This window comes from Gymnogyps californianus, chromosome 13 (assembly GCF_018139145.2).
Source record: "Gymnogyps californianus isolate 813 chromosome 13, ASM1813914v2, whole genome shotgun sequence".
In the NCBI taxonomy this organism is placed as follows: domain Eukaryota; kingdom Metazoa; phylum Chordata; class Aves; order Accipitriformes; family Cathartidae; genus Gymnogyps; species Gymnogyps californianus.
This window is the reverse complement of record NC_059483.1, coordinates 4943518-4956098: the sequence shown is the minus strand read 5'-3', so window position 1 is coordinate 4956098 and position 12581 is coordinate 4943518. Positions and strand designations below refer to the sequence as shown.

The following is a 12581-nucleotide window of genomic DNA, read 5'->3' as shown; positions in this document are numbered from 1 at the left end:
CGTGCATCCTATAAACATGAAGTCCTTACACAAAACTGCATTTAACTCCTTACCACAGCAATAAAAAATAAGAGCTGAAGAGTGAACACTATTTAAGCCTTAATGTAGGATATTCCATAACATACAGATGATTCTTGGCCTATTCCTGTGAAATTCCACACCATAGGTTCTGTCTTTGGATATCTACTTCAGTCTTCAGTAGACATCTGGTCTTAACTTTCAGGCTGTGGTTATGTATTCAGTAGTATTATTACTTACACTGGCTTAAGTACTCTTTTTTGCACTTCTTTACCTCCCCCTTTTCCACAGCTTTTTGTTATGTGCCAGTGCAAGTATTTGTGAAACTATACAGCAAACTGGATCAGAGAACTGATGAAGCCCAAAGATGAACAGGCTAGGGGCTTTTTTGGCAGCTATGTCAGTCCAACTCACTGAAAGGCTGTCTATCAAAGCAAACCTAAAATGTGCTAGTTTTAAAAGTCGTATTGCTTTTGTAGCCCTAGGATTGTCATTTTTTAAAATTCACTGTATACTGGAGTTAAGAAAGCCATGGAACAGAAGATGAAGACGTCAAGGATAACCGATTTCATTTTCTTCACATAGCTTAAAGAAGCAAACACTTTTAAGTTCAAAGGTGAAGAAAAATTGTCTGTTTAGAAAAACAGCAATAAATGTTTAAAAGCAGGCACAAGAAACTTTGATAATAACCTCAGGAAAATATGAATGATTTCTTTTTAAGTCAGTTTTTGCATATCTTCTGTGTAAAGTTACAGCTCTGCATTACACTGAACAATAAATACCCTGCTTGTCATGTACAGATACTATTTCCTGATTATTCAAAAAAACAACTAGTTATATTTAAAAGTACGAATAAAAAGATTCCAACTTCTGTAACAGAATCAAAAATACTTGATCTTCTAAGCTATTAAAATTTAAGATGTAGAACTTAAAAGTATATGACTTAAGACAGACTCTAATACCCACTATTTTTTGGCATGAAGAGCTATGTTAGAGGTAAAGGAGGATAACAACCAACTTGAGATTGGAATATATATCAAGACGGGATACCAAATCTAAGTACTAACCCATTGTTTTTCTGAGACAAAGGTGGTTTTCTTTTCCTGCCATTAAAAATCATGACACTGCTGTTGGGGAGAGGATGAGTTGCAACTTCAGAGGAAAAGCAGCAGAGAGGCTGAGCAGACAAGGCAAAAATCATAAAAGTCAGAGCACATGTCTGCAGATCACTGGGTTCTTCTGGAGTTCACTGCTATGACAGCTGGTAGATGACAGCCCACAACTTTAATTCTACAGTTTCAGAAATCCAGTCCTCTTTCCACAGATCAGTTCAAAAAAGGATACAATTTGACCCTAGCTCCGTATCTGCCATTTGATATAACCACCTACTGATTTTACACCATCACAAAATTCTACCAGCTTTCATACTGAATATTTGGAAGCAAAGGAAATTAATAGTCCCATCATTCTGTTTTGCATTAAGTTATTTTTCCTGCAGACTTCTGTATGTTTTTCCACATTTTCAAGAAGGAGGAGCATTCATCTGAAGATAAACTGAACTTTACCGTCTCAAAAAGAGAGAACAGCATTCTTAAAAACAAGAAAAGAACTCTTCCGGACTTTTAAATGAAAACGCCCTGGTAATAACTTACCCAGCTAGGCAACAGTACTATCTCTCTTCAAAAGGTAATTATATAATCCTAAATCTATTCGTGTTAACTTCTGTATGGAAAGAAGCAAAGCACATGTTATCTTGCAGAAAAGAGCACAAATGAGTTTTCTCTTTATTATTAGCTCATAGATGATAACTTCCAAATCAGTATTACGCAATGGTAACACGGTGTCAGTAAATACTGACAGAACCTACCCACACCACTTACTAATTACAGGTCTACTGAAAAGAAAAAGGGCTCCATATATTTACATAAAAACCATACCTGATAAATTTTTGTTAGTCAACTGTCAAATGCAGTATACACCTTTTGTTGGAAATAGCATTGTAGCTGGGTGTACCACTGCATTTCATTCCCTTTTTTAATGCTATCCAAAGAACAGATAAATATAGTAGATATCCTAGATAACTACGCTGAATTTTGAACAGTTTTGCTGAAGTATTTTAGGTATTATCGATCACTAAAACAGCATATGAAAAAATCTGCTGAGGACCTCAACATTAATCAGCTTAATGCATTCGTCTTACAATTAACACTTTGGCAGGGAGTCTTAATTCAAAATAAAAAGTGTTTCAACCACACGCAAGGATCCTTAATAGCTTAAAAATGCAGTATCCTGTACCTTGGAAGTGGTCCACCAACATAGCACTAATATTTTTAAAGTCACATAACTTGAGGCATAACAATTCAGTCCCATCAGAATTCTTTACTATCTTTAAATAAATTCGTTTACTGTGCTTATTATTATCATCAAAACATTGTATTATACTATGTCCCAGCTTCCGTTACCAGCATCCTGAAAGAAACCTCAAGTCAGGATGAGGTCAACTCAAACCGATTCTTTCTTTAAGTTAAACAACAGTCCTCTTGCATCTACATGAAAAGGAATAGTTTTGTGGTACTATTTAATTGAATTCATTATCTGTTACTTGACAGTCACTTTTACCTATGTTCGTCACACATATATTGCAATACAGTGCCAAACTGGTGAGGCATCATTTCCAGTAAACAAAGAGGGTAACAGTATTTAATGCTATCTACAACTACTATGTTTTGCACATTGCATAGTTTGCTAAGTATTTTATAAAAACAGAAATTCCTCAAAAGCATAGCTCAACTTCCACTGAAGTTTGAAGGAGGAAACATTTTGACTGAAGAGCTGTGCCTGGGCAGTACAAGCATTATCTACAAATCTATTTCTTTTAATAATACATAGACACACACTTCCCCTCTGCCTCACTTCTAATTATAGACAGGTAATACATCCATTTTGTATCTTTCCTAATTCTTTGGTAGTTGGCTACTTAAAAAACTTAGTGCTTTTCACACTATACATGCACCACAGTAGTAAATACTAACTTGATACAGAAACCCCAGAACTTTCAGAAGTTAACATCAATCACCGTTACCTTTATCACTACACTGCTAACTTGCTAATGCCCCTCCCAATACATTTACATCCACATGAAAGAAGTAATACATTGGTGTCTGCTTCCCAGGCAGCACCTGGAGATTATCACAGCTCATACTCAAGAGTGTCCCCTCTTCTCCACTATTAACAACTCCAGTTGAAATGGGCACATGTTCTCTTTTCTTGAGGCTTGCACATGCCTTTTCAGTGTCTTGAAGATCCACGGCCAGCTCTGCGGAGGCAGCCGGTCACCCAATCCTGCACCGTTTCCCAGGCAACCAGCACAGCACAGACATGCACAGAATGAAGCCAGACCTGCTGCATTTCTTAACTTCTTCCACTGCTTCTAAGCTATTCTAACCATCAAGTAAATAAAGTTGAATTTCTTTTAAAGCTTATGGCAGTAATTTTTATGCAAATCACTGAGGTCAGAAAAAACAAGGCTAGCCTATCTCCCATCCCAGTAGAGAATGAGTTAGCATACTCAAATTACTCCTTCAGAGAAAACGGGGACTTTGCTGTTGGAGCAAGACCATCATGGGTGACACAGGGAGACCACGACGATAAGCACTACTGGGGCCACTGTATTTTGGAAGCAGAGGGTAAGGAGGCAACAGCAGCCACATGTCCAAAGTAGGAGGACGGAGTAGGAAACCTGACACACAGTTATTGTAGATGCCACCTCCCTTACCAAACTACTGAAAATATTTTGTTGGATCATTGAACGTTCACTCCAATACCATTTTCCATCATAACATTAAAAGAAAAGCTAATAGCTTACCTCTCATGTACCATCCTCTTAAGAAAAAAATCCAAAAGGCTGGCAGCGCTCTATGATTTCAGTTTTGTTATCAGAATTTTATTCTTTCACACATATGAACTGCAGCATAAGCCAGTGCAGATAAGTGAAGAGGGACAGCATATATCTTCCCCTTAAAACTTCACTACCTGACTGTTATAATGTAAATGGCATTTTGAATCATCAATAGTTTTTGGCAGTAGTAGAGATTACTATTGCCATTTGTTTTTTTTTTTAATCCTGCAGCTCACAAGCATTGAAAATAAACCACCAAAGAGCTGCTTCTCAGTGATTCTTCTGTCAAAAAAAAAACCAAAAAACCACTAATACTGAACGCTTTTTTTGAAAGTAGTAACTCACAATACATAGAAAAGTTGCAAGTAACTTTAACAACCCAAGATATAAACATGGTTGTGTACAACTGCACAAGTGAAGCTGGAATAACTATAGGTTTGAAAATTTGTACTGTTACATGAAAGCTGAATGGAATAAACAGGGAATATATAAAAAGAATGTCACTGCTGAAAGAATAATTTTCAGTCATTAAGATGACAGCTCCACTCCTGAATGTGAAACAAAACAAAGCTACAAATATGTAGTGTGTAGTCAGTTTTTTATTCTTCAGTTTTAAATGTTTTTAATTATTATTTATTTATTTTTCAACAGAATAGTTTTCATGGTATTCACTGCTTGTTTTTTATGAACAGCTCTACTTGGCTGTTATTTAGAACTGTCTTATTTTCCTAAGAACAAGCAGAGAACTAAGATAACATACGCAAGTCAGAGATTTTGGCCTCTAGTCCTAAGAGAAAAAAATTATATAGGAAGTACTAAAAGAACAATGATGCAAAACAAGTTTTGATGCTGATACAAATTCAAGATTTCTGTTCTTCCCAGACTACCACTAGACTTACCACAAAGTCATCTCAACCATTTTGCCTTAATCCTACAAAGAACTGTAACACTGAATATGAACCACAAAACTACCCCTTGCCCTCAAATGTGTGATTCTGTATGGCAATGCTAAACTGGCACACACAATGGAACAGTTTAGGAATTAAGACGGCTAGATGTCAAATACAGTTATTTTGAACAGGAAAAAAGAAAATAATTAGTGGACTGGCTCAGTTTAAAAAAAAAAACAACAACAAAACAACAGAAGATCTAATTCTAGAAAAAGAAACTGGCAAGAACAGGAATTCAACATTAGGGTAAGCTTCCTTTCTGTCAAAATCCTAACTTCACTGACAAGGGCTAAATTAAAACAATAGTTCTTCCAAACAGTAAATCATGCAGGGAAGCTGCCCAGATTTGCAACTGCAAAACCATGATGAGCAGAACTTAATCAAACAGAACAGCTGGAACAACTGAAGATGATGATGCTTTAAAAATTTCCCTTAGATGGAGACAAATCCTTCCAATCTTTTTTAACAGTGTTTCAGTCAGGTAATTAAAGAACACAAAGAACAACAGAAAACAACAGGACTGCTGCTATAGTTGTAAAAGTAAGTGACCCTGCTTTGAAATAAAAACTTAGACACCTTTAGAATAGAGTCTAAAAAATGTACAGTGTCTAACCTACCGTAACAAAAGCTTCATTAAAATGTTTTTTTCCAACAGAGAAATCTCTTTACAGACAAGTACAGTATAGAGAAAAATACTTTAAAGATCTTTTTCCTAAAGCTTTACAAATCACAGCTGGACTATCCTGATTTACCAAGATACAAGATCTGATCAAAGATTTTTCTAAGGATGAGACATTCATAACATTTCTTCTGTGTAGATTTTCTGGCGTGAATAACAGCTGAATTTACACCACAACTGCATGTATTATCTGCTGGCTAATAAAAGAGTTGCTTCAGGGGCTTTTTCCTGGTAAGGACACTAATTTTGTTCTCTCTTCTCCCCAGCCCCATTTTCACAAAACCACAAGATGTTCAGAAATGTCAATATCTATCAAGTTTGGGTAAAACTGGCCAAAGGATTCAGAAGTTATTAAAAAAACAGACATACAAACAATGTGGCTATATAGGCATCACTTCCAATCCCTAAAAAACTTACCTAGTTGCAGTATCATGACAGTATCATTGAAGGCACGTGTCACTAATCCAAAATGTCTGTATAGGGGATAGCATAGCACTCTTCTTCCGAAAGATACCAGGACATCATGAATGCTAGTGAAACTCTGTGCATATCAGTGAAAAATCTGAATTAGTCTGTGTGCTTTTCAATACAAAGAATTAGGCTTTTTTGTTTGTTTTCCTTTAAGGAAAAAAGTCATAGCAGAATAGGGAAAAAGCACATTTTTATATATTATGCATCTAAAAATCTGTATTTTAATAGATATGGAAATCAACATGTTAAATAGAAACAAGACACTGCACATTTAGTTTGCATGGCAGGATAACAGAAGTCCTATACGTTTTAGTGGTTTTGAATTAAAAAAAAGAATGTAGAGAACATTAGAATAAAACATCTAACTCAAGACTTTGCCATTCTTTAGATTAAAGCAATAAATTACATCTGTCCCACATTATTATATATATTAAGGGGAAGCTATAAAAAGCCTTTTAAGAATAACGAAAAATTAAAACCACATGATATTAACAAAATACATGTGTACATATAAGATCTTTAAAAATGATACATGACTCTGCCTTTCATGAAAATTATAGATATTCAAGACAGGGATAAATATATCTGCCTAGGGAAAGCAGTTCATTGTCCTCCTCTATGAGTGAGGAAGACCTCTAATTTACTCAGGCCAGAGGCATTAATGAGTTATTAAAGATTTTCTTAAGAGAGTGATTTCTTTTCCAGCTTTCACTTTTCAAGACAAAATATTCCATTTATGAATTCAAATAAAAATACCTATTTCATCTCGAATTCTCAATTTATTAAAATTAATAAAAACGCTTTGCTGACGGCCAGCACTTTTTTGCATTATATGACTACCTCAACCCATTTTTCATTTTAATGGATCGCTGGTAAGCATTTAAATCATTTATGTTTTGGTATTTAATATTTAGAGTCTAAGGTGTGTACATGTCATGCACAGCAAAATGGCAGTCAGTTCAAACAAACCATAGCTGAGGCAATTTTGTTTACAGATTGATGAAAACACCCGCCTCTACATGGTTTGTATAACAGATATAGTTATTAACAGCTTGGTGCCAGGAGACTGAATTTTCTGGGTGTGAAATATACTGTTGGCACAGGCTGCGCCAAGAACTGCTATATTATAGGATAAGCACATGCAGAAAACTCCTTCACTATGTTAGGATATGGATCTGAAAAAAATTTGAGAGTTAAGGCAATCACTGCATTTTAACTGCACTCCCTTGTGACCTGCTACTGCAGAACATTCAATTGGAAACAAATTAAAACTAACTGATCTAGAAAACCCGTTGTCATAGAACGAGTTATATCTATAACATTCGCCACTACTAGAAATGTTTGAAGGACTGAACCCAAAAATCCTGTCAAATTTCATTTTTGATCCTGCAAACTGAGACTTGGCTCAGTAATTTCAGGAATGAGGACGGGACAGTCCTTTCTAGGTTGCTGCCATCATAAGAAATAATGGATTACAGGCCAGGTTAAGTCCCTTCCACTTCCAGCTCTGTAACAACTTAATTACACAGGCCTGTGTGCTTTCAGTAAACAATCTGAAACTGCAAAGAATAGAATTCAGTTCTCTTCCTCTAGTCTATGTTGGTTTCAAAGGGCTAGCAACAACTAAACAAATAGGGATGTGGCAATAACGCTGAAAAGAAGGGGGCGGGTAAAGCAACACATGTCCACTAACTAACTCTGCAAGAAACCCGAAACAGAAGTATTCAGTGCGTGTCTGAAAGCTCACACAATCATTAAAGCCTTAATGAGACAACAGTTCTACAACTACAGAACTGAGGTTTTTTTGCTACAAGAATATGGAATTCAGCTTCTCCATGATAGGTGGAAAAAAAAACCCGAACACCTTTTGATTGAGTTCTAAGAGCTTTTCCTATCGTTGGGTTTGCATTTACTTGTGGGCTTCCCAGTTCCACTCTCCAATGTACTCTGAAGCCACACAGCAGAATGGAGAAGACAGAAGCCAAGATTTCCAGCCAAGAAAAAGAGCAAGCTAGAAGTGCAGAATGATGAACTAGGAAGGCTGAAGAAAGGCTCAGCAGTCAAAACCCCCAGAAGTGAACAATAAGTGAACAATAAGTGCTTTATTAAGGCCTGCCATCTTCAAAAGTTATTAAAACATATATCTGAGGTAGGACTTAAAGGACACAAGAACACTAAGAAATCACATTCCCTGGTTTTATGCCCTTTGTGCCCCTTCTACTTTAACATGCTTTAGCCAGCTAAATGGGAAGATATCTATGACTTCTGATCAAGGAGCTAGAAGTCTATATTTTCTTGCCCTAAGCATGGAGTTGCAAAAACATACTGTGGCCATATGTGAGGAATAATTACAGTTATTTCCTAAATAAAGGTCAGGACTTGTGAATCAAGCCCAGGAGCTAGGGACAGTGTGTAGACGAGCAGCTTTATTGTAGTGCCTATCCTTAGCTTTTCCAGAATGGGCCAGAAGAAGGCCCAGCACCGGAGACAGACAAGAGGTCATACTCCAGCCTCTTAAGGCTACTAGTAGCTGGGAGCCCAGAAGTCATGATCAATTTCTTGTAACATTTATTAAAAAGAGGACATACACTTAATTCATCTTCAATACTGAAAGAGTAAACTTTCCACAAAAGCAACATAAAATACCAAAACCAACTAATACGCAAACACATAATGCAAAACTTAAGTTTTAACTTACCTCCAGCCAGCACAATGTTGCACTCAGCTTCCTGATGTTCCAAGATGATTCAACCTGATTTTAAGAGGAGACCGTAAAACAAGTATTATCTAATTCAACATTCAAGACTGCTGGCAAACTATTTAAGATAACATTCTGGCAGCAATTTAAGAACCTTTGTGAATATGAAGCAGTAATTATATTATGTGCATTGAAATGGCCACAGGACAGCATTAAAAATTATATTGCAATGCAGATGTTAAATAACTGAATTGGTTTCCGTACTGGGAATATCTAGCCCATGCACAAAGCCTTTAAAATACAACAGCAATCACAAAAAAACAGTATTTTAGTGGAATTCTGTCCCTTTTCACCAAGCAACAGAAACTTGAATCAACAAAGCTCAAGCTAAAGTGCCTTGCTTCGTGAAAACAGCTCAAGACTTTTGGCTTTCAGAGAGGGTCCTAAAGCCAGCAGTACATGTAAAATGTCATTATTCTTAAAATGTGACAGATTCATAGCATTTGTGTGGTAGTGTGGTCTAGTGGGATGATCAGGGCAAAAAGCCAGGAAGCCTTGATCTATAATCCTGGCCCTAGTAAAGATTTGTGTGGCCTGAATGTCTTGGTTTTCCTATTAGGGGGTGGGGGGGAGAAAAGGAAAAAAACCCACAGTGTGTTTTCCACATATACCATACGGTTATTGCAAAGACCAATAAAGAATTGGACAATTGTGTTCCTCGCATATTTGCAATTTTGTGCAACACTAACATGCAATACAACAACCACCCTAGATTATTCTGTCGAATAAGCAGGTCTGGACATTTCTGCCTGCCATTCTAAAAATCCATGCCCTGCAATTCAGTCTGATTAAGACAGAATGGTTTTGATTATATGTTCCAATATTTTGACTGAAAGCATTAAGAAAACATCTCATTGGTTAATATCAGCAGAGGAGATGCTAGGCACAAAGTTGTATCTGGGAAGCAAGTCCATTTCAAAAAGGCAAGCTATCCACAGAATAGCATGGAATCCATTCTAAACTTCTGCTATTTGCTTCATTCTTTATATCCTGTAAAAAGCCTAGGGTACAGAACACAAAATAAAGCTGGCTGCTGCTTGTGTAAGAGATGGGCAAACACCAGAATCCTGAAAATGGAAACATGCCTTCCTACTTCCCTTCGACATCTGAATACTAGAAAAAGGAAATTCTGTATTAGGATCTTTTTATTTTTTAAGTGTTTGTCAATTTTAAAAATTTTAAATGCCTCACTCTAGTTTCCAGAATACCTCAGGAAACACCGTCCATAATCAGTGCATAAGCTTTAAAAAACAAACACACACACACACAAACCCTAATAAAACCCAGTTTTGTTAAAGGCATATAATGGTAGCCTATATAAAACACCAAACACGTAGTTTCAGTCCTACAGACTTAATGATTTCCCATGCTTTTTCAGAATCCAAATCAGTAGTGGTGTTATTACAAACATACCTATTATGGAACTGTCCAAAAAAACAGATGGAAGAACCATCAATATAAAAGAACAACTATTTTGTGAAATCTGAATTTACATAAATCAAGACACATCACAACACAAAAATCAGAAACAAACAGAATTGTCTGGAGTCTCCTGCTACTCCACTTCTCTCCTACAGCTAAAACACCGCTCCAGAAGAACAGAAGTATTTAGAAATCATATTAATCCCCACATGTACCCCAACAGCTCAAACTAGAGATATAAAGTCTTTCATTTTAACTTACTCAATTATATATTTTTAATGCTTGGAAGTAAGTTCACTTTAAAAGGTAAGTTTCCTAAATGACAGTACATGGTCCAGCACTAGGTTCCTAAAACATACTAAATTTCCTGTTTTTAACTTACATTCTTGTCTCCTTCATTGACACAGATTTCATAGCAATATGCCAGAAGGATATCAATTAAACCAAGATATACACGATGACGGTTTCTTTTATCCAGAAGATAAGATTTATTTGTGAACTTTCTCAGCTGCTCTCTCTCTTCCTCAGAGAAGACAACTATAAAAAGTAAAAGGATAATTGATTATTAATTTAAAGCTGGCACATTCATTTTAATAGGTGATACTACTACTTCAACAGTCTCTTTAAAAAGAAGCGTGTAACTAATCACAAGTCACTCACCACTCAAGAAAAAGCCTAAATCATTCTTACTTTCATTTTTAACTTTTATTAAACTCTGATATACTCCTTTCAAAGTCAAGTTACAGCCCTGCAATGTACCGCATGTACACCCTGGCAATTTTGAGCCCTTCTGAAAGTGCCAAGGATTTCTGTGGATGCTGGGTATCTTATACACAGATAAATGCACAGTCAGGAGCTGAGTAAATTGAAGTTTCTTAAGTCCACGTTGTATGGGATAAAAATAAGAAAACAGGATAACAAAACCAAGTATTTTCTTATTGTAGAAAAGGGTAAGAACTAAAGAAATGGGGAAGGAAAAAAAAGGAAAGGTACAATTCTGTATTTCCAAGCCTCATCAATTTCAACTCATAGCCTAGGCATGATTTAGGAGCTTCATTTATGCTGTCTGATAACATCCTTCCAGTGTCTGAGGAAGATCAAAGAAAGATCAAAATTCTATCCCCACCAATGTTGGTATGAAAGCTGCATCTCCTTCCAAAGGGCGATGGTATCCACCATCAGTGACCATCAAATTTTGCTTATCTTCAGTGTACCTCATTTAGTTAAGAATGGCAATACTGAGCCAATCAAGAATCTTCTCACCCAGTACGTTCTCTTTGGGACGCATAAGTAAGACAACAACATAGCAGGCATGCTGTGACAACGGATCAAAGTATTTCTCTAGGAAACAGTGGTATAGACATGGATAGCTAAGATTGAATATTGAATGGTAACCCTTCTGAAGAGTACTTAAAACACTTCAGAAAGGATGGCAGAGTTGCCTTAAAATAACAGTAGAGATTAAGTAGATAGCTGACTAGAAGCCATCTCTGTACAAACTCAAAGTAAATCAAGAAGCCATTTAGTACAATTAAAACAGCCAGAAGACGGAGCTAAGAGATTTTCATTCAGGCTGCATGGAGCGCAGGCATTCCATGTCAACAGACTCTGATTTACTGAATAGGATAGATGTAGCGAGCACATTTTGGTCACACCACAGAAGAAAGTTACAGGCACAAGGTGACTTGACAGGAGAAAGAAGTGTTACTAGCTTGACAGCTGATGCTTCGTTGCCTTGAGGAAGTCCCATTCCGTGATTTGTTCAAGCACCAGTAACACTGGAACCAGCCTGAGTTTAAAATACCACTCATTGAAGGAGATGTCTCTGAGGACAGGAACAAGCCTAATACAGCACTCATTACACTTTCAAAATAAACCCTAAGTGCCAGGGGTAGATACATGATGCACCCCTTAACTCACTGAATTTTAATTATTTATGGGGGGGGGGGGGGGGGGGGGGGGGGGGGGGGGGGGGGGGGGGGGGGGGGGGGGGGGGGGGGAGGACCAAACCCAAACCTTAAAACTAATATCGAAATCTCTCTTCAATTATTCTTTTATCACCCCTTTTTTGAGTCACTATGTTCTGGCATACTTAGCTGAGGGCAGAGAAAAGCTGGGCAAAGTAGGCAAGATGTATAAACTTAACCATTAATTGTTTTACATTTTTAACACACTAAGATGAGGATGGGATACTGGCTAAGCATTAATATGTTCATCACCCCTGATAAAGCACCTGAAGAGTCCTTGCTAGCCAGGCAGGCAGCTGGGAAGGATCAGCCTTTGTGGCTCCCCAGGATGGATCCCTGAATATTGCCGAGCCGTCATCTTCCACCAGCTTCATCAGCACTAACAACTTGACTTGATAACCCAACAATTCCTGCCCCA

General features: G+C 37.0%; 1 protein-coding gene across 3 annotated transcripts in view; it reads right to left on the bottom strand.

Moving 5' to 3' along the window:
• SHQ1 (SHQ1, H/ACA ribonucleoprotein assembly factor) overlaps positions 1-12581 on the bottom strand; it is a 53274-nt gene that overhangs the window by 24908 nt on the left and 15785 nt on the right. For all 3 annotated transcript variants that reach the window (XM_050904666.1, XM_050904665.1, XM_050904668.1), the window contains exons 7-9: positions 10579-10733; positions 8715-8768; positions 5963-6086 (exon numbers count right to left, since the gene is read on the bottom strand). In XM_050904666.1, the coding sequence (XP_050760623.1) occupies positions 5963-6086; positions 8715-8768; positions 10579-10733 (333 nt within the window). The remainder of the gene's footprint in view (positions 1-5962; positions 6087-8714; positions 8769-10578; positions 10734-12581) is intronic.